Source organism: Heterodontus francisci, chromosome 2, assembly GCF_036365525.1.
Source record: "Heterodontus francisci isolate sHetFra1 chromosome 2, sHetFra1.hap1, whole genome shotgun sequence".
Lineage (NCBI taxonomy): Eukaryota > Metazoa > Chordata > Chondrichthyes > Heterodontiformes > Heterodontidae > Heterodontus > Heterodontus francisci.
This window is the reverse complement of record NC_090372.1, coordinates 69,661,287-69,684,123: the sequence shown is the minus strand read 5'-3', so window position 1 is coordinate 69,684,123 and position 22,837 is coordinate 69,661,287. Positions and strand designations below refer to the sequence as shown.

The 22,837-nt window shown below is 44.5% G+C and overlaps 1 protein-coding gene across 4 annotated transcripts in view; it reads left to right on the top strand.

The window, feature by feature from the left end:
- The window catches only part of dnah5 (dynein, axonemal, heavy chain 5), a 610,401-nt gene that overhangs the window by 385,971 nt on the left and 201,593 nt on the right, over window positions 1-22,837 (top strand). For all 4 annotated transcript variants that reach the window (XM_068058833.1, XM_068058843.1, XM_068058824.1 and 1 more), the window contains 6 exons: window positions 7,098-7,212; window positions 10,638-10,814; window positions 15,074-15,277; window positions 17,744-17,923; window positions 19,192-19,329; window positions 22,071-22,206. In XM_068058833.1, the coding sequence (XP_067914934.1) occupies window positions 7,098-7,212; window positions 10,638-10,814; window positions 15,074-15,277; window positions 17,744-17,923; window positions 19,192-19,329; window positions 22,071-22,206 (950 nt within the window). The remainder of the gene's footprint in view (window positions 1-7,097; window positions 7,213-10,637; window positions 10,815-15,073; window positions 15,278-17,743; window positions 17,924-19,191; window positions 19,330-22,070; window positions 22,207-22,837) is intronic.

Sequence of the window (22,837 nt, the reverse complement as noted above, 5' to 3'; positions counted from 1 at the left end):
GTTGACCTCCATATCTGGTGTTCCCCCTCAGGACACTCTGATTGTGGCCACTGGCTCCTCAGCCCCTCCACCAGTGAGCCCAGCTCCAGTAGCCGCGACGCCTGAGGAGGGTCCTGCACCAGTGCAGGAAACCCTCATGCAACCGGGGTTCTCCAGGTCTCAGGCAGCCAGAGATCGCCCGTCAAATTCATCCCAGGCCAAGGGACAGCCTGATCAGCAGCCTGTCTCCAGCCCAGCTGCTATTACAGGGGTCACACCACATAGAAGCACTCGAAAATGGCGCCAACGCTATTTTTAAAGGGCTTCGAGCCCTGAAATTTAATGTAATTATTCAAAGGATATTTTAAAAATTAAATAAGGTTATCCTGAACCTCTCCCAGCAACCTCCCCAATGACCATCAAATTCATTACTTGCCCTCTCCCCCACAAAACACATACTCGTGCTCCTGACCATTGCCTCTTTAAACTTTACTCCTTCCCACCACCCCCTAGACCAATCAGATAAGTTTGACCCCTCTCCCCCACCCCCACCCTCAAAACTTACCTACTCCCCCATCCTCACCAGTGTTCTGCCTCAGATCCCGGACAGAGATCCGAAGGTGCAGGAGTGCTGGCCAGCAGCACCAATATCACACCGGGACTGACAGTGGAAGTGGGTAAGTAATTAATTCATTTATTTAAATAAATTAACATATTTAAATTTTGATCTGAGCAGTGGGGGGGCTGCCACGAGGCCTCAGCCCTGCTCCAATATGGGGCCCAACCTTCCCAGTGTTGAGGTCTGTGGCGGGCCTCTCCCGGAGGCATTTTCCAGCCTCCCCGCCATGACCTCTGACGTCAGGGGGTCTGTAAAATTCGGCCCAGAGTGTATGAGACCCATGCCGGGTGAGCAGTTAGCCTCCAGAGCACTGTCTTTTCAGAGACAAGGTTGCCAACTGTCTCACCCGTAAGTACGGCCACTGAACCCTCTCACCCAGCAATACCACAGAATAACAGAATTATTACAGGACAGAAGGAGGCCATTCGGCCCATCATGTTTGCACCGACTCTCTGAAAGAGCACCACCCTCAATTCCATTCCCCTGCCTTCTCCCTGTAGTCCCAAACATTCTTCCTTTTCATATAACTGTCTAATTCGCTTTTGAATGCTTCAATTGAACCTGCCTCCACCACACTGTCAGGCAGTGCATTCCAGACCTTAACCACTCAATGCGTGAAGTTTTTCCTCATGTCATTTTTGCTTCCCTTCCAGATACTTTAAATCTGTGTCCTCTCGTTCTTGATCCTTTCATGAGTGGGAACTGTTTCTCTTTATCTACTCTGTCCAGACCCCTCATGATTTTGAATACCTCTATCAAATCACCTCTCAGCCTTCTCCAAGGAAAACAATCCTAACTTCTCCAATCTATCTTCATAACTGAAATTCCTCATCCTTGGAACCATTCTCATGAATCTTTTCTGTACTCTCTCCAATGCCCTCATGTCTTTCCTCAAGTGCGGCACCCAGAATTGGATGCAGTACTCCAGCTGAGGCTGAACTAGTGTTTTATACAAGTTCAACATAACTTCCTTGCTCTTGTACTCTATGCCCTTATTAATAAAGCCCAGATACTGTATGCTTTGTTAACTGCTCGCTCAACCTGTCCTGCCACCTTCAATGACTTATGCACGTATACACCCAGGTCCCTCTGCTCCTGCACCCCCTTTAGAATTGTATCCTTTATTCTATATTGTCTTTCCATGTTCTTCCTACCAAAATGAATCACTTCACATTTCTCTGCATTGAACTTCATCTGCCACCTGTCTGCCCATTCCACCAACTTGTCTATGTCCTTTTGAAGTTCTACACTATCCTCCTCACAGTTCACAATGCTTCCAAGTTTCGTATCATCTGCAAACTTTGAAATTGTGCCTTGTCCACCAAGGTCTAGGTCTTTAACATAAATCAGGAAAATCAAGGGTCTCAACACTGACCCCTGGGGAACTCCACTGCAAACCTTCCTCCAGCCCAAAAAACATCCATTAACCACTACTCTTTGTTTCCTGTGACTCAGCCAATTTTGTATCCATGTTGCTATCGTCCCTTTTATTCCATGAGCTACAGGTTTGCTCACAAGTCTGTTGTGTGGCACTGTATCAAATGCCTTTTGAAAGTCCATGTACGTCACATCAACAGCATTGCTCTCATCAACCCTCTCTGTTACCTCCTCAAAAAACTCCAGCAAGTTAGTTAAACATGATTTTCCCTTAAGAAATACATGCTGACTTTCCTTAATTAACATGCATTTGTTCATTTGACTATTGATTTTGTCCCGAATTATTTTTTCATGAAGTTTTCCCACCACCAAAGTTAAACTGACTGGCCTGTAGTTGCTGGGCTGATCTTTACACCCTTTTTTGAACAAGGGTATAACGTTTGCAATTCTCCAGTCCTCTGGCACCACCCCGGGTCTAAGGAAGACTGAAAAATTATGGCAAGTGCCTCTGCGATTTCCACCCTTATTTCCCTCAGTAATATGGCTACCTGGGCAGGTGACCCAGCGGTATGGCCACCCGTGGCGACTACCCGATAGTACGGTCACCCGTGCCGACCACCTGAGACCAAGCCCACCTGGTACTGCCACCTGAGACCAAGTCCACCCATGGAGAGTGCACAGCACTGCAGGCCAACAATGGCCACCGCTCCTCCATCTTCCCCTATCCAATGCTGGTCATGGCTGCCTACCGTTGCAGCACTGAGGCTTTGCCTTGGTACCGCCACCTTTCAATGGCCAGGAATCCAAAGGCACGTGAGGGCCGCTCGTCGTCCACTTACAATTTAAATGGCAATCCCATTGTGTCGGGGCGGCAGCACCACCTTGGAGCTTGCCTGCCACTGACTAAATCTGGAACCGACGTCAGATTTCTGGGCGGACGCATCCGACGCTATTCTCCAGTCCCCATGCCTCTATTCCCACTCCAAACAGACTCACTAAATACCCAAGTCGAGTTTATTAACATATATCAAGAAAAGCAATGGACCTAGTACCGTCCACTCGGGAACCCCACTGCATAACTTCCTCCAGTCCCCAAAAACAACTATTCACCACGACTGTCTGTTTGCTGTCACTCAGCCAACTTCTTATCCATGCTGCCACTGTCCCTTTCGTTCCATGGGCTTCAGCTTTGCTGGCAAGTTTATTATGTGTCACTTTATCAAATGCCTTTAGGAAGTCCACACCTACTGCATTACCCTCATCTAGGGGGGAATTTTATGCTGTTGGTGGAAGTCTCAATGTTGGGGGAAACCGACCATGAGATCTCCACGTTGTCTCTTTTCCGGAAGGTCTGCCAAATTTAGTGCCAATCAGGCACTTAACTGGACAGCGGCGTCTCTTCCATAGGATTTAGGACCCTGTCACCAGAAATCCAGGCCTTGCTGAGCTTCCCGCCAATCAGAGGCCGGCAGCTGCAGGGTGACCGCAAAGGCTGTGTCTGTTGCGGTAGCTGCCGCAACCAGACACCATGGAGTGGCGCTGGAATCAAGCTTAAGGTAGGTCAGGGTGGGAGGTGTCTCATGTAGTGGGGGTCGCGGGTGAGTGGGGAGGGGGCGGGGGTCAGAAACAAGGGCAGGGGGGTGGCCCTCAGCAGGCCCCCTCCCATCCCCGTTGTGGGTCCCTCATTCAGGCAGTAAGTGCCTTTGAACGAGGCACCACCCGAACCATTCCCCCCCCCACCCCCCGATACCCCACCCTGAGCCGGGAAGCAGCCCGCACGCGCACAGGTAATTGCAGCTCCAGCGGGAAGTGGCCCTTAATTGGGGGTTAATTACCCAGTTAAGGGTGGCAGGAAGGGAAGGCTGTTTACAGGTCTTCCCATCACAGACTAAATTTCGGCAGGGGCGGGATGGTGGTGGTGTTCCCTCTGCCACCATCCCACCCGATTTTATGTTCTCCCAGCCTTCAAACCCACCATGGGGGAGAACATAAAATTCTACCCCAAGCATTTCTGTTACCTCTTCAAAAACTCAGTCAAATTCGTTAAGCACAATTTGCCTTTTAACAAATCCATGCTGACTTTCCTAATTTATCTGCACTTTTCCAAGTGACTGCTAATTTTGTCCCGGATTATCGTCACTGAAAGCTTTCCCACCACCAAGGTTGAACTGACTGGCCTGTAGTTGCTAGGTTTATCCTTACATCCTTTTTTGAATAAGGATTTTTTTAAGGTGCACAATCCACAAACAGTTGACCTTCCTTCCAAACAAAAAATTTCTTGGCTTCATTCCTGTCACAACTGTACTCATTACAAACATTACATTACCACTGTGTCTTATTCTACTTCTCGTTTGCCCTGAAATTATAGACCATCCTAACATTAAATTATTGACCTCAAAATCAAGAGGAAACGGTATTATCATCTACTATAATAAAAGCAAAATACTGTGGATGCTGGAAATCTGAAATACAAACAAGTCACGCTGGAAATACTCAGCAGGTCTGGCAGCATCTGTGGAGTAGAAGCAGAGTTAATGTTTCAGGTCAGTGACTCATCTTCAGAACTAGCAGATATAAGAAATGTGAAAGATTTTAAGCAAGTAAAGCGGGGGTGGGGCAAGAGATAACAAAAGAGAAGGTGTTGATAGGACAAGGCTGAGCACCAACTCTCAGACACTTCTTCCCACTTCCCCCTGGACCATGACCCCACCACTGAACATCAAGCGACTGTCACTGACCTCATTTCCTCTGGAGATCTTCCCTCTACAGCTTCACACCTCATAGTCCCACAACCCCGGACAACCCGCTTCTACCTCCTTCCCAAAATCCACAAACAGGACTGTCGCGGCAGACCCATTGTTTCAGCCTGTTCCTGCCTCACTGAACTTATTTCTTCCTATCTTGACTCGATCTTTTCTCCGTTGGTCCAGTCTCTTCCCTCCTAAATCTGTGACTCTTCTGACGCCCTACGTCATTTTGACAATTTCCAGTTTCCTGGTCCCAACCGCCTCCTCTTCACTATGGACGTCCAATCACTCTACACCTCCATCCCCCAGCAGGATGGTTTGAGGGCTCTCCACTTCTTTCTTGAAGAGAGGCTCAACCAGTCCCCATCCACCACCATCCTCCTCCGCCTGGCTGAACTTGTTCTCACATTGAACAACTTCTCCTTCAACTCCACTCACTTCCTTCAAGTAAAAGGTGTTGCTATGGGTACCTGCATGGGTCCTAGTTATGCCTGTCTTTTTGTGGGATATGTCAAACATTCCTTGTTCCATTCCTACTCAGGCCCCGTCCCCCAACTCTTTTTCCGGTACATTAATGACTGGCATATCCTGTTCCCGCCCTGAACTGGAAAACTTTATCAACTTTGCTTCTAATTTCCACCCTTCTCTCACCTTTACATGGTCCATCTCTGACACTTCCCTTCCTCGACTTCTCTATCTCCATCTCTGGGGATAGGCTGTCCACTCGTATTCATTATAAGCCCACCGACTCCCACAGCTACCTTGACTACACTTCTTCACACCCTGCCTCTTGTAAGGACTCCATTCCATTATCCCAGTTTCTCCGTCTCCAATGCATCTGCTCTGATGATGCAACCTTCCATGACAGCGCTTCTGATATGTGTTCCATTTTCCTCAACCAAAGGATTCCCCCCCCCCCCCCCCCACTGTGGTTGACATGGCCCTCAACCGTGTCCGGCCCATTTCCCGCACCTCTACCCTCACTCCTTCTCCTCCCTTCCAGAAACGTGACAGGGGTCTCCTTGTCCTCACTCCCCCCCCCCCCCCCCCGTCAGCCTCCCTATCCAAAGGATCATCCTCTGCCATTTCTGCCACCTCCAGCGTGATGCCACCACCAAAGGCATCTTCCCCTCCCTTCCCCTGTCAGCATCCAAAGGGATCGTTCCCTCCGCGACACCCTGGTCCACTTCTCCATTACCCCCACCACCTTGTCCCCTTCCCACAGCACCTTCCTCTGCAATCGTTGGAGGTGTAATACCTACCCATTTATCTCCTCTCTCCTCACTATCCAAGGCCCCAAACAGTCCTTTCAGGCGAAGCAGCGATTTACTTGTACTTCCTTCAATGTAATATACTGTATTCGCTGCTCACAATGTGGTCTCCTCTACATTGGGGAGACCAAACACAGACTGGGTGACCGCTTTGCGGAACATCTCCACTCAGTCCGAAAGCATGACCCTGAGTTTCCGGTTGCTGGCCATTTCAACTCACCCCCCTGCTCTCATGCTCACATCTCTGTCCTGGGATTGCTGCAGTATTCCAGTGAACATCAACACAAGCTCGAGGAACAGCATCTCATTTACCGATTAGGCACGCTACAGCCTGCCAGACTGAACATTGAGTTCAGTCATTTCAGAGCATGACGAGCCCCCCAATTTACTTTTATCTTTAGTTATTTTTTCTTTTTTCTTTTCTTTTTTGTGTTTATTTTTTTTTAGTTTGTTCAGTTTGTTTCTACTATGTCTACCCACTGTTTTTTTCATGTATGTGCTTGAAGGTGTTCAGTTTTCAGTCCATTAACACCCTATCTGTACTAATGCTTTGTCCTTCAGCACACCATTAACATATTGTTTGCCTTTGCTGCATGACCTTCTGGTGAGCTATTCTGTGACCTTGTCCTATCAACACCTCTTTTGTTATCTCTTGCCCCACCTCCGCTTTACTTGCTTAAAATCTTTTACATTTCTAATATCTGCCAGTTCTGATGAAGGGTCACTGACCTGAAACATTAACTCTGCTTCTCTCTCCACAGATGCTGCCAGACCTGCTGAGTATTTCCAGCATTTCTTGTTTTTATTATCTACTTATGCATTTATAGGCCATTGAACAATGTTGCTAAAATAATTTTTAAGCAGTATTCCTAAAATACATAATTCCTAAACTATACAGAATAACTCATAAAATTGTAAAACAGAAAGCAGTGCATAATTAATTCAAACATAATATTGAAGTTTATTTAACTTATTTCATAAAGTATTGAAGGAAGATGCTTTGCCAAACAACTCCTTTTACCTTTTACAAGTACAAAACCACATCTGCAACTCCTCCTACTTTTTCGAAATGTGATATTCAAATTGAGATTTTTTTTTCTATAGAATGAATACTGGCCTAGAAAAATTAAAGGAGGCCTCGGAATCAGTGGCTGCACTAAGTAAAGAACTGGAGGTGAAAGAGAGAGAACTACAAGTAGCCAATGAAAAGGCTGATATGGTATGTATTTGTCTTAAAATAATATTCCTAGAATTTGTCACTTCTTTTGTGCTTCTTCTAAGAAATTTGTCTTTCACAGGCCCATCCCTGTTTATAAGGTCTGATCCTTCATTTTCCAAAGCTTCAGTTCTTCAGCTATTTACAGCTCTTGACAAATTCTCAGCACGTATAGGAAACACCACATGGGAGTTGTAGTTTTCACCCTTCTGCTATGAAATTATAATAACTAACATAGCAATAGCCTACATCATGCCAACAAGCAGAAATGAATTCCATGGACAGGCTGGGACGTGGTGGTGGGGCCTTTAAAATGGCAAGGGAAGGCAGGGGAGTGGAGTGCCGACTGTCTTCCCACCACCATGCCATTTTACTAGCAGTGAGGAAGGTGGAGATGGCCCACCTGCCCAGAGGCCAATTGAGCCACTTAAGTGGCCAACTACGGGCCTCTTCCTGCTATCGCTGGCATTTTACCAGCCTGATAGCCTCCTTCCAAGTTTGGGGGTGGGCCCTCCTCCTCAGGCACTCTTTGGCCCACGTTGGGCCCCCCCCCGAGTAATGGCTGCCCATGCAGTAACCTGCCCTTCATCAACCCACGCCCCTCCCCGCCCTCATTGGGCCTGCCTAACTAGCCCCAGTGCCCCCCCAGACACCACACACCTGGTTGGGAAGGCAGCATCCTTCGATGGCATCCTATTCTTCCAGGTGCAGTCCCAGCAGTGGCCACCACTCCTGGTGGCGCCGCTGAGACTGCTGAGCTGCAATTGGCCGGCAACTCCTGGGGGCAGGTGGCCATCCTTTCAAGGGACGGTAGCCTTGAAGGCAACTAAATAGTTGCCTGACCCCCTTAAAGTGCAGCTCCAGGGTCCTGCAAAGGACCAAGATGGGGTCACCCCCGGCTTTACGGCTTGTCATCAGGACCCCACAGTGAGCATAAAATTAAGCCCCGTGTATGTGTGTGAGAGAGAGTCCATCATGGTAATCATCATTTTCACATCTCTTCTTTGGGATTACAGTATGCACAATGCACTATGACAGACAGAAAACAGTTGTGAGACATTATGAGTGGGGAAGCATGAAAAGAGATTTTTACAATGTGATTTCAGGTATAAGCTGTGCAAATGTGATTATTATGAATTCATCTCTACTGCAGGTACCTACTTAGGCTCCCTAAGCTGCCTAGTCACCTGCTTTTTTTTTTACAGTAGTTAACTCCCACTGCCCTCTGTTTGCTAGCACAGGATCTAGGATTGTAACAACAATACTCCCTTGTGATCTGGACCAGATTTAGCTTTCACCACAGGGTGGAAAACTGGCGATAGTGCCCATTATACGTTCCAAATTTTTGAAGTCAATGGAAAGGAAAATTGGGCAGGGTGGTTAATGGGCAGCTAATTCGCTACTTCCAGGTGAAAGTTAAACTCTACCCCTGTGTACTCCTTTAATCTTTCTGAAGGCAGCCTGACTTAATACTAGGCAAGGTGTTGTTTGTTCCATTGTAAGCTGTTTTGTTCCACTATAGACAAAACATAGAGAATACTTTGCCAAGTGACTTTTATCATGCTCAATCAGTTTGATTGATGCTTGCATACAGTTATAAAAATAAAGGACAAGCCCGTTTAGACATGGCTTCTTACTAAACATACTTTTACTTCCCACATAAGCAAATTGTCCAGATCACACTTCGAAGGACTGAATTTTATGGGCCAGGCCCCCCCCGGCCGAGGCAGGTTCAGAGGAGGGAGGGGTCCATAGAATTGTAACGGGAGGCAGGGGGCAGAGGGCCCGTCGCTTCCCTGTTGCCAAGCAATTTTGTCAGGGCTGGAGTAGGCTAACAGTGGCCTTCCCACCCAGAGGCCAATTGAAGCCCTTAGGTGGCCTATCAATGGCCACTTAACCGCCTCTTCTCCCCCCACCCCCACCCCCACCCCCAACTACACTGCTGGGATTTAACCAGCCATGGGGGGCATCTCTGCAATTCTGCCACATAGGGAGGTTGCCCAGTAATATGAGGCGCCCTCCCTGCAGGCTTGGGGACGTGGAGGGTCCTTCCTCCGTGGGCAATCTGTGGCCCACAGAGAACCCCGCCAGGAAAAATACACCTCCCTCAAACCTACTCCCTCTGCACTATGCCACCTTCTCAACACCCCTCCCCTTCGCCAGAGCCTTCCGGACTGGCTCCAGTGACCCCGCCTCACTTACCTGAGGTCCAGGTCTCCAGCACTGGGCCTGGGTCCAAGAACTCTGCAGTACCAACTGTGGCCAGCACTCCTGGTGGCGCTGTTGATGCTGCTGAGCTCCGGCCCTGTGATTGGCTTCGGCTCTTGGAGGTAGGATCCCCGTCTTTAAAGGGACGGCCACTTAAGTGCCAGATCAATGCAAGATCGTGCTGGGGGGCTTGGAAAAGTCAAGGCAGGGCTACCCCTGCGTTTTTGGCCAGCTGCCGGGAGCCCCACTGGCACAAAATCCAGCTCGACCGTCCTGTTCCCATACTTTCTTTTACCTTAATCTTGAATGTTGGCATAGTTTTTGCCTTAGCCACTAACCCTAGAAGTAATTTCCACAATTCAGAACGTGCTGTGTAAAGAGGTTTCTCTTGTTCTCTGTTCTAACTCTCTTACATTTAAACTTACATCTGTGACCTGTCGACTGCTGGAAAAACTACCTATCCTTTTATCATTTTAAACAGTTTTTATCAGATCACCTTGTAAAAGACCCAGATTCTCAGATCTTTCTTAATATTTGTCTTTTTTTCATACCAGATAACAGCCTAATAAATCTGCATTGTAGTTTTACTAAAGCCTAAATATCCTTTCTATAGTGTGGAGCTCACAGTGTGGCAGACTGTACTTCAATAAGGTCTTATTAATGTTTCCCACCAGCATTTAAAATCAGTCCTAATGTGTCTCCAAACTATTCCTTTTATTCTTTTGATAATGATCTTAAATATATGGCTTCTTGTTACTTATGCACTGACGAGTAGAAATAGTTTTTTTTCCCTGTTCATAATTTTGAAAAGCTCTGTCACAGTTCCTTTTAACCTCCTGTTCGGTAGCATTTTAGCAAATCTCTTGTAATCTCGCCATTCACATCCTTTCTGAAGTAGGAATACATTAATGATTTTGCAAGAAATACAGAGCATAGGAAATCTATCCAATATCTATAAAATGTTGCTACACGTAACTTTCGGAGGAAATTCTCCTCATAGTTCCAATAATGCAGTTTGTCTTTAAGTTTTTGAGTACTGCATTTTATTTAAAAGGAATAGACCAAATCTGGTTCAACCAAATTAGGGAAAATTTGGGTCGTCACCAAATTGATCGAAACCAGATTACTTCTGGTCATTTTCAGTTTGCTATCTGTATTTGTTTTCACCTTAATCTTGATAGCTCTTTGAATTCATCTTGTATATTTTATTCCCGTTTCAGGTTTTAAAAGAAGTGACTGTGAAAGCACAAGCTTCTGAAAAAGTAAAGGTGGAAGTTCAAAAGGTAAAGGACAAAGCTCAGGCCATTGTAGACAGTATATCAGCAGACAAGGCCATTGCAGAAGAAAAGTTGGAAGCTGCAAAACCTGCCCTGGAGGAGGCTGAAGCAGCTCTACAGGTAAGAAAAATCACCTCTTGTTGTTATCTTTGATATTCGGAATATTTGTTTCAGAAGGGCATTTGTTCAGATTCATTCTCTGTTTAATAGAAACAGTTGCATTAAAAGAGCATTTAAACTGCAGATGCCACATGGACTGTTAGTACAATCTGAGGCCCTGCATCATTGCTGGGTCTCATAAGCAGCAGGGAGCTTATGGGAAATATTGTAATTGTCACTGGATGGAAAATTGTGATCAAAGCACTCATGATTTTCTGCTAAGTTGTCTACTAAGTGGCAAAGGGCCTCTGTCCATTCCTTGCAGCAGGATGGGCTGAGTAACTTTATCAGTGATGTTGTATGTTGAGACTGGCTGAAATATTGAGTTAGCATATGCACATGAACTCAGCAAAATTAACATCTCTGACACTGGTCAAAGGAATTACATTGGGACATATTTGTTACTACTAGTTCACAATGTGCACAGATGAAAATGGTGCGTGGATTTTCCACCTTTTATTCCCATCCTCCAATTTTTTTTTGTGTGCAGACAATGCTCTTTCAACAAAGATGGCAGAGACCAGACACTTTAGAAACATCAATATTCATTATTAGAATATTTTGAAAAAAACAGTTCATGTGAGAGCTGCTTGTTTTCGGACTCAGTCCACAAATTCAATGAATTTTGAATTGATAGTAAAATTGAAGCATTAGCAAGCTACTTCGTATAACAAAGTGATTTTAAAAATTATTTTGAAATAATAGACTATAGTTAAGGAGAGCAACAAAAATATATATGCAGCAGACGAACATACGCATTAGGAGCAGGATTAGGCCACATTGGCCTTTGAGCCTGCTCCGCCATTCAATAAGATCATGGCTGATCTGATTGTAACCTCAACTCCGCATTCCTGCCTACCCCCAATAACCTTTCATGTGAGCTGGAATCTTCACACAACTAGACAGCTCAGGAAGTAAGGAGGTTTCTGCATCTGCCAACAATCTAAAGATTAATTTCATGTAACCTGCCATGATTCTTTTAAGTCAGTGGCTTCTGCGGTTGGCAAATGTCCTCGATGATTAAGTAAACATATTACTCTATTAATTAAATATTGAACAAAGCATCAAAGTGAAATAATTCAGATAACTGATGATTTCTGTGTAATCTCGGTTTAATTTGATGCAGGCAATCAATGTACCAATCCTCTGGAAAAAAATGTTTACATGTGTTTAGTTGGCAAATGTTTAGATTAGTTTAAGGGACGCTGAGCCATAGGAAGACCCTGTGGGGTGGACTTTATGATTTTACCCTGTGCAGAGCTTTGCCCTCTGGGAGCATATATCAGAAATTTGAACAGGGGGCAGTGTTTGACTCAAGATTTTCCATCCATCGAATTAAAGGACAGATAACCTAAGGGACCAGCTGACCTACATAACTGAATTCCTGTACTTTACCATGTGTTCCTGTTAGGCCAGCTCCATGTTGGGAGCACAACTATAGTATATCACAGGCCAAGAATGCAGAATGATTATCCAGCAAATATAGAGTGGATGATGCCTGTTCTTTGCTTTGAAAATATTTAATCTGAATACCCTTACACTTTTAGTCTAGTAATTGGAGCTGCCTTGTTGTTACATACAGTTACTGTTATTCACAATATCATTTATAGAGCTTCCAGCAGTGTATTATTTGCAAGTTAGGAAGGAAATGGTAGGAAGATGGGTACAGGCCAGCTAAGTGACATCATATTAAAAATGTTGAGGAACTTGGCTTTCTATAAGTTGGACTTCATAGCCTTGCAGTAATTGAACAGCCCTGGAACCAAACAAAATTTAAGTTGGAGCCTAGATTAATTACATGGCTTCGGCGTGCCTGTTAGATAAAATCATATGATCATAAGAAATAGGAGTAGGAGTAGGCCATTCAGTAGATGATGGCTGATCTGATTGTGGCCTTAACTCCACTTTCCGCCTCCCCTCATAATCCTTGACTCCTTTGTTGATCAAAAATCTGTCTAACTCAGCCTTGAATACACTGAATGGCCCAGCCTCCACTGCTCTCTGGGGAAGAAATTCCAAAGATTAACGACTCATTGAAGAGAAGAAATCCTCCTGATCTCCGTCTTAAAAGGGAGACCCCTTATTTTGAAACTGTGCCTTCAAATCCTAGATTCCCCCATGAGGAGAAACATCCTCTTAACATAGACCCTGTCAAGCCCCCTCAGAATCTTGTATGTTTTGATAAGATCACCTCTTATTCTTCTAAACTCCAATGAGTATATGCCCAATCTGCACAACTTTTCCTTATAAGACAAACCCTTCATCCCCGGAATCAGGCCAGAAATACTAATTCTTCAACAGCCTTAATTCAATCTTTTTTTCTTACAATATTTTGAACGTTTAGTCAGTATCTTGAAGCAAATTGCAGATTTTAAAAAAAATTAGTGAGTGATTGAAAACTGGAGAAAAACATGAGATGTAGTTGGTTTAAAACAGCTTTAAATCTGCTTCCAAAGCAAGTATATCCCTCCTTAAGTGCCGTGTGGTGGTCTGCCCAAGGGCAGGTTCCCTGCTCTTTTTCTCCACCCAGGAGAGATGACCATGACTAAGGAAGTGGGTATATGAGGTGGTTTCCCATTGCCTTCATCAGATCAGAAGGGGAGCTGAACCTGTGTTAGCTGGTGATCTGAACCATTCGCTAGCCATCTAGCCACCTGAGCTACCCAGTCCCTCCTTAAGTAAGGAGACCAAAACTGTACAAAGTACTCTAGGTGCGGTCTCACCAATGCCCTGTACAATTGAAGCAAGACATCCCTACTTTTATATTCCAACCCCCCTGCAATAAATGCCAATATTCTATTTGCCTTCCTAATTATTTCCTGTACCTGCATGTTAATTTTTTGTGATTCATGTACGAAGACACCCAGATCCCTCTGTACCGCAGCATTCTGCAGTTTCTCTCCACTTAAATAATATTCTGCTTTTCTATTCTTCCCACCAAAGTGGATAACCTCACATTTTCCCACATTATACTCCATCTGCCAAATTTTTGCCCACTGATTTAACTTGTCTATTTCCCTTTGCAGATTCTTTGTATCCTCCTCACAACTTGCTTTACTACCTATCTTTGTATTGTCCGCAAATGTGGCTACAATACACTCGGTCCCTTCATCCAAGTCATTAATATGGATTGTAAATAGTTGAGATCCCAGCACTGATCCCTGTGGCATTCCACTAGTTACAATTTGCCAACCTGAAAATGCCCCATTTATCCCAACTCTGTTTCCTGTTAGCCAATCTTCTAACCATGCTAATATATTAACCCCAATGCCATGAGCTCTTAACTTGTCTAGTAACCTTTTATGTGGCACCTTATCGAATGCCTTTTGGGAATCCAAATACAAACATATGAATTAGGAGCAGAAATAGGCCATTCGGCCCCTCGAGCCTGCTCTGCCATTCAATAAAATCATGACTAATCTACTTGTATTTTGAATTCCACACTCCCATCTACCCCCGATAACCCTTGATTCCCTTGCCTAACAAGAATCTATCTACCTCGACCTTAAAAATATTCGATGACCCCGCCTCCACCACCTTCTGAGGCAGAGAATTCCAAAGTCGCACAACCCTCTGAGAGAAAGAAATTCTCCTCATCTCTGGTTCATCTACATCTGCTACATCTACTGGTTCCCCTATATCCACCCTGTTTGTTACATCCTCAAATAACTTTAATAAATTTGTTGAACACTATTTCCCTTTCATAAAACCATGCTGACTGCCAGATTGTATTATGACTTTCTAAATATCCTGCTACTACATCCTTAGTAATGGATTCTAGCATTTTCCCAATGACAGATGTTAGGCTAACTGGTCTATAGTTTCCTGTTTTCTGTCTCTCTCCTTTCTTGAATAGAGGTGCTACGTTTGTAGTTTTCCACTCCACTGGGACCTTCCAGAATCAAGGGAATTTTTGAAGATTACAACCAGTGTATCCACTATCTCTGCAGCCACTGCTTTCAAGACCCTAGGATGAAGGCCATCAGGTCCAGGGCACCTGTCAGCCTTTAGTTCCATTCGTTTTACTAGTAGTTTTTCTCTAGTGACAGTGATTGTTTTAAGTTCCTCCCTTCCTTTTACCTCTTGATTTTCTGCTATTCTTGGGGTGCTATTTGTGTCTTCTACTGTGAAGACAGCTACAAAAGTGTTTGCCTGTTTTCTTTAGTTGATCCATTTATTGTTTTACATTTACATATAGCATTAATTTTTTTTATATACAGACCATTAAACCAGCTGATATTGCCACTGTCCGTACGTTGGGTAGACCACCTCACCTCATCATGCGCATCATGGACTGCGTACTACTGCTATTCCAACGGAAAGTAAACCCAGTGAAAATTGACGTTGAGAGGAGCTGCACCATGCCTTCCTGGCAAGAGTCTCTGAAGCTCATGACCGCAGGAAACTTTCTGCAAAATCTCCAGGTAGCCAAATTATTTATAAACATCAAGGGCTGATACTTCTCACTTAGGTTTTTTTCCGGATGTCAGGATTATTTTCTTTACCAATTAAGAGCCTGCCTCCGGGCTCCTCGACCAATTAGGGAGGGCGGGCAGGATGATGTGGCCATTTTGTCAGAGGAAGGATTTCTAATTAAAGGGACCACTCTGTGTCAGAGAAGGCTGCAGCACCTACAGGAATGGTGAAGAGACCTGGGAATGCTGGAGTTGGAATGAGGGGCTGCAGCAAGGTGAGCTCTTCTCAGCTTCTACAAACAAGCAGGCATGGATAGAAGTGGCTGAGGAAGTCAGAAGCAGCAGTGTGGCCCCTTTAACCTGGAGAAAGTGCATCAAGAGGACACAGGACCTCAGGAGGGCATGGCAGGTGAATGGCACAACACTGCCAGGTGCCAAACCGCACATTCAGACTTGCCCAGCATTCTCCTGCACAGTACACCTCAGGTGAACACAGCTTGCAGTTCCACACATTTCTCTCTCTCTAGGCACTACACAGGCCCATCTGAACAGCCTACACTCGCACCCACCCTCAGCCTATTTCCCCCTCGTACCCATGCTTCACCGTCACTATACACAAATGTGTCCAGAGGAGTGAAGGACAACAAGCTATTCCTAACACTCCCACCTCCTTGCTTTCTCTCCTTGTAGAAGAAGAGATCTCACAACTCAGCAAGAGTCAGAAACACAAGGTTGTGAAGGCAGGAGGTTGGGCCTCAAATTACAGGCATCTTGTCAGGCACTGGCAGTACAAGGGGGCCTAGTCCACTGGGAAGGCAGACTTGTACCATGTTGTTGGCACTGACCTGCTGTGAGAACCTGAGCCTCCTGAGGAAACGGTACTTGCACATGTCAAGTGAGTTGGTCCTCTGCATGCAGACTGTCCGTTGGGATCTTGGTGCCCATTCCCTCTGCCCTATGAAGGGACATGTTGCTGTGGAGAAGGCAGCTGGTGCTGCTTCTGGTGCAGTGGAGAATGCAGCAGAAGGGGTTGGTATAGCTGAATAAGCTGCTCCCTTGCTGCTGTGAAGGTTGGCAGCAGGGAAGTGTAGCTGAGGGTGAGTGAAGTGTTGGTCAGTTGCAGTGCCTTCTAGGCACTTGGCACTCGCCTGTCAAGCAGTGATAGCACTCTGTGAAAGAAGGAGTGCTTTGCAATGCAGCCTCACAGCCTGGCCATTTCTGCAGCTGTTCAGTGCAACTGATCAAAGCCTTCACACTTCTCAGTTTCACTGAACCAGCCCTCCCTCTGTGCTGTCCCTTTCTCCAAACTGCCAGGTTGGAGACACAGCGTGAGACTGCTCCACTGTCGGCAAAGAGGGATTCCACTGGCAAAATCTCTTAATGTCTCAATGACTTCAGTTGCCTTCCCACCTCTACTCCACCAACATGCCCCTGGGAAAGCAGCCCGAGGTGGCAACATGCTGGCAAACAGGCTGCATTCTTTCCAAATTTTTCTGGCCCGCCGCCCCCTTCCCCACCTCCAAACCCACCACCAAGGGCCTGGGAAAACCACCACCACCAATAACAACATCCCAACCCCCGCGCATATTCCCCCCGCCCCATAGCCAAGTCTTTCTTTCTTATCTGGATAAAACATTATTTGATTGTGTTTTCTGGATTTTCTGTGTAAAATTATAAATTGTACACAAAACGTATGTAATTTTCCAAGCATAAACTGGTGATGGCACCTGCTGCATATGATCAGAGAATTGCGGGTTTAATTACACAAATTGTCAATTATGAATCCACAGTTAAATATGTTTTGGTCTTAGCAATAATTGAAGTTCAAAATTAGTATTCTACTTTTGACTTGGCCTTCTTTGCTTATTATAGTATACAGGAATATGAGAATATGCTCTTGTTTTCTTTTAAACATTTTCCTCACGGCTAAATTGTCTTTTGGTTGGGAGTTCAGGACAGACTGCGCTGTAGATATTCCAAAGCCACTGTTGATATTATGATGTATATATAGATCAACAGGAATTGTATTTTCCTCCTCTTCCTGACCCACCACCACCATGCACTCCACCCTGTCCATGCTTCACTACTTCTGATATAGAGTTAATGCAGTTGACTTCACGTGTCAGTGGAAGTACGAAGACTTCATTACTGCGGCTGCAGAAAATGTATTAAAAATTCAATAAAGTCAAAAGTTCTGTGCCTTGAATGTCCCTTCTGTAAATTAAGCTTGTCATTTAGCATAATATTTCTGCAGCTTTTAAGTATATTTTCAAAAATATACATTATACAGGTTACTAAAATTGCACTCAAAGACTGAGAGTATAGCAAGATAAATGAATTATATTTCCATGCTGGAAGAAATCATATTTTTAGTTTGAAGTTAGATTTTATGTTGTGTAAAAATTCACAACCATATTTGAGACTACAATTAAAATTATTCCACATAAATGCCTAATCATGTTATTTTATCCCTAGCAATTTCCCAAAGACACAATTAATGAAGAAGTTGTCGATTTACTTCAGCCCTACTTTGAAATGACAGATTACAATATTGAAACAGCCAAGAGAGTCTGTGGCAATGTAGCAGGAATCTGCTCCTGGACTAAGGCTATGGCTTCCTTCTTCTCCATTAACAAGGAAGTTTTACCGCTAAAGGTACATTAACATGAAAGTAATGAAAGTATTTGATTGTTCACTCCAAAAAAGACACACCTACAGTAGTATTTTATGGGAGACAAAAAACAGAAAGACAAAAAACTGATCTGTGTGTACTTTGTAGCAGAACTAGCAGAAAGATTCCAACACAATCATTTATAACTTTCTAGCAATTAAATCATTTCCATTTACAGTATTTGTGATGTAACTTTGTATGGATAATCCTCATCTGTGTCCTTGTAGAACAGAATAATTACAGTAGACAACCTCAGCAATAATTTTAATTTGTGAGCATCAGTTACATGAGGTCCCAAGGTACTTCCTAGATAGACATGGAAATGAATGCTGGTGTCGAGTGGAGCCGAGTTTTTGAAGAACTTTTTAAAAATGGAGAGGAGGACAGATAGGTGCATGGAAAAAGTTGCAGAGATCAGGTCAGATACTTCTAAAAGCTCTACTATCAATTTTGGAGTGAAGAATTGGGGGCTGGGATGGAGAGGAGTAGATGGGGGGCAGATGGGAGGGGATGGATGAATAGAAGGTTGGAATCAGAAGAATGGATTTTTTGGGAGTGATAACAGGACTGGAGGAGCTTGTGGAGGAAATGTTTTCGAGAATGACAAGAATTCTAAATATCTGTTGGAGGGCAGGATACTAATGACAGTCAGTGAGTGTGGGAGTGATGGTCAAATGAGGCATATTTCTGAACAAGACACAAGCAGAGGTTTGAACATGTTGAAGTTTATAGAGAGAGGGGGATGTGAGACCAGCAAGGAAAGAGCTAAATTGTGGAAGTGCCAAAGGCATGTCTCAGCAGCAGAGGGGCAGGAGTCAAGTGGAAATGGGTGATGTTGCAGAGGGAAGTAAGTGATCTTAATGATGGATAGGATATGTGGTTTAATGCTGAGCTCAGGATTGTACAGTATGACACGATTGTGAGCAGTCTGATCAGCTTGAGAGTATGGCCGAGGAATGGAATCAGTAACATGAGAACAGAGTTTGCACCAGAGGCCAAAGATAATATGTGCTCTAAGCTACCGGAAGCTGTGATTCATCCAGGATTTGTTATCAGACAAGTGACTGAGAAGTAAAGTGACATAAAGAAGAGGCAATGTTCGATGGCATCAGCAAACAAGCAGAAGCTATCCCCATGCCTGTGAATGATGACATGTTGTAGAACAATTTATTTTATAGAAAAGAGAAGCCCACAGCATTCATTACCTAGTATTTGAAATCATATCTTAAAAATGCGTACATATTTCTTTCAGGCTAATTTGGCAATCCAGGAAAATCGCCTGGCGATAGCCATGTTAGATCTCCAGAAGGCTCAAGCAGAGTTGGACGCCAAACAAGCAGAACTGGACATTGTACAGGCAGCATATGAGAAGGCCATGACAGAGAAACAAGTGAGTATTAAATTACTATAGTTAAATTGTTTATTTTTTGTAAAATATATGTAACGCTTCAACTGTGTGAAACAATTTGTCATAAAGCAACTTCTTATCCTTTAATAAATGTAGGAAATTTCTAAAACAAAATACATTTTGGGGATAATTATATATTTCTTTTAGGGCCACTGGCCATGCTATACTAGCTCTTTGTGTAGTCAAAATCCATAAATGCTGAATACTGATTATTACCCAAATTTTACATGTTATGAAACAACCAGTTACAGAAAATAGATATCAATTGACCTATGCTTCATAGCTCATAGGGTGCATCAGCTAAATATTACAGACATCAATAAAATGTGTTAGCAATGTGACAGTCATGAATTCCCCTTCATTTATTGGTTCCTCCATATTTTCAGATATCCTAATAAGGCTCTATGCACTAATCTTGCAATCTTCCCTGGGATGGTAACTGACTGCAAACTAATACCTTCAAGGAAGGGCGTCTGCTATCCCTGACAAGCTTGTGACTCTAACCCCATACTATGGGTTGACTGTTAGGGCAGAATTTTCCCCGCGGGCTCCAGGACCCTGCCGTCAGGCTCAAATGGGGGGAATAAGCCTGCATGATGTGGGAAACAGTTACTCACCTGTGATTTTCCCCGAATCAGCCAATTAGTGGCCAGTGAGCAGGGTCACCATCCAATTAAGGATGGTGGGTGGGCTGTCAAGCTGGAGGACCAATAGGAGGCCCTCCAGTACTGAAGAAGCAGCAGGTTGCCATGTGAGGTAAGTGAGGGAGAGGATGCCCCAAGATGGAGGCATCCTCTCTCCAACTTTTTTGAATTTAAATTTAAAATAAAAAAGGCCTTTGCAGCCAGGCCACCATTGCTTGGAGGCTGGGGGGACGGAGGGTGGGGGGGCGGGGGTGCGGTGGTGGTGTGGGTGAGAGGAGATGGTGGGAGGACACCTCCAACAGGGCAGCCTGTAGCTGAATCCAGGTAGACAGGGAGGGCCTATAATCCTGTCTGAACTGCTCACCTCCCTCCTCCGCTCTGATGCCAGGAGACTGCTTCCAGGCACCTGCACTCTCCCCTGTTGCCTGTGGGGACCTGGAGGTCAACTGGAAAATTCCTGTTGACCTCCAACAATAGGCCTTAAGTGCCTCAATTGGCTGCCCATCACTTGCAGGCAGGTAGCCCTGCTGCCTACCTCCCCCCACCCCCCCCAATCCCATCTCCGAGAAAATGGCCTGGATGTGGTTGGAGGCGGAAAACCAGCACGCCAGCTGACGGCACAAAATTCTGCACCTGCCTGCCTCTGTGCCCACCCCCATCTGGGGCTAAAAACTGAGCCCTTAATGTTCTCTGAAATGTCTAGCATCCACTCAGACGAACAATTGCTACCAGTTCAAAAATAAGCAAAAATGTTGATTGACACCAACCCAGCTATCATATGAAGCATCTCAGCCCATTTGACTGATACCTGAGTTGTGGAGCTGTCCCACAGATGAGTAAAGCAACAACCTGGTATAGCTGTGCTCACATTGCCTCTAGGATGCATGAGGTCTTGTGGCTACTGGACAAGTAATGTCAAGGAAACTTTTTGCTGCTCTGCACCCCATGAACTGAAGAATCAGTACTGACCCCTGTTGAATATTACTCGGATGAAGCTCTGAAGAAAACCAGAGCACAGAATATACTCTGGTGAGGGACTTCAATGTCGACTACTGAGAGTGCCTCAGTAGTACCACAATCAGCTGAGTCCTGAAGGATATAGCTGCCAGTCTGAGCCTGTGTCAACTGGTGAGGGAACCAACATGAGAAAGTATCTTACTTGACTTTGACTTTACCAAACTACCTCTCACAGACATATCTATACTGTGATATATATATATAATATATATATATATATACAAGAGCAGGGATGTCTTGCTGCAATTATACAGGGCCTTGGTGAGGCCACACCTGGAATATTGTGTGCAGTTTTGGTCTCCTTATCTGAGGAAGGAAGTTCTTGCTATAGCGGGAGTGCAGCGAAGGTTTACCAGACTGATTCCTGGGATGGCGGGACTGACGTATGAAAAGTGATTGAGTCGGTTAGGATTATATTCGCTGGAGTTCAGAAGAGTGGGGGGGATCTCATAGAAACCTATAAAATTCTAACAGGACTTGACAGGGTAGATTTAGGAAAGATGTTCCCGATGGTGGGGGAGTCCAGAACCAGGGGTCATAGTTTAAGGATACGGGGTAAACCTTTCAGGACTGAGATGAGGAGAAATTTCTTCACCCAGAGAGTGGTGAGCCTTTGGAATACGCTCCCACAGAAAGCGGTTGAGGCCAAAACATTGTATGTTTTCACGAAGGAGTTAGATATAGCTCTTGGGGTGAAAGGGATCAAAGGATATGGGGAGAAAGCAGGAACAGGTTACTGAGTTGGATGACCATAATGAATGGTTCGAAGATTTTTTCTATGTTTCTACATTAGTAGGAGTTACGACTACACCAGTCGTTATGATGACACACCTCACCCTTGTGAAGACAAAGTCCACAGCTTGCCAGAATTATTCAGATGAGGTCCAAAGTGCAATTTCGGATGAGCTCTGTTCTTTGTGCTTTTGATGCAGTCTCTACTTATTGCATACCTAAAGATTAAATCAGTTTTCAGGAGATCTTCTGGTGTTTGATAATATTATTGAGCTGATGCCTGTCATGTTTGATAATGTCAGCTACTATTGAAGCATTTCTTGTTGTTAGGCACTGTTAGAGGATGCTGAACGTTGCCGACACAAGATGCAGACTGCTTCCACTCTGATCAGCGGGCTGGCAGGTGAAAAGGAACGATGGACCCAACAGAGCAAGGAGTTCTCAGCGCAGACCAAACGGCTTGTGGGTAAGCACTAGCTCCACCTTTAGTTGAAATATGTTTTGTCCTAGTACAGCTTGTGCTTTCTGCCGTAGAAAATAAGTATGTCACGTGCATGAGTCCAGTGTTTCACTCCCTCCACTGCATTACTTGACAGCATAAAAAGAACCTAATTGGCTGAGACAACATTCTGAATATCTTAAAATAAATAATATGAATATTAGTATTTTACTGGTATAAATGTAAATCTGATTGGAATCATGAAATTGGGCACACTCTTGATAACTGACTCAATGCAAGATTAAACAACAACTAATAAAATTAAACAAGGTAGCAGTCTATAATAAATATGCAGTAGCTTTTATTTTAAATGAGCAGTAAAATGAGTTTCAAATATAATGTAAATTCAGCAAACTGTAATAAGGGCTTCAAATGATCGGTTTATGGTGCATTCTCACTTCAGGTTCAGTGTCTAATTCAGCTTTGCAATGGAGCTAAACCTTTTGAATGTAAATCAAGTGTGAATGTCTGAATTAACTTGGAAGCAAAGTGAAGTGAGACCCCCTCTTACTAAAGAGTCTCATTATGCTTTACTCCAGTATTAGCTGAGGCTGACACTCCAGATTAAATCTGCATTTACAGTATGAATGCAGTGCTG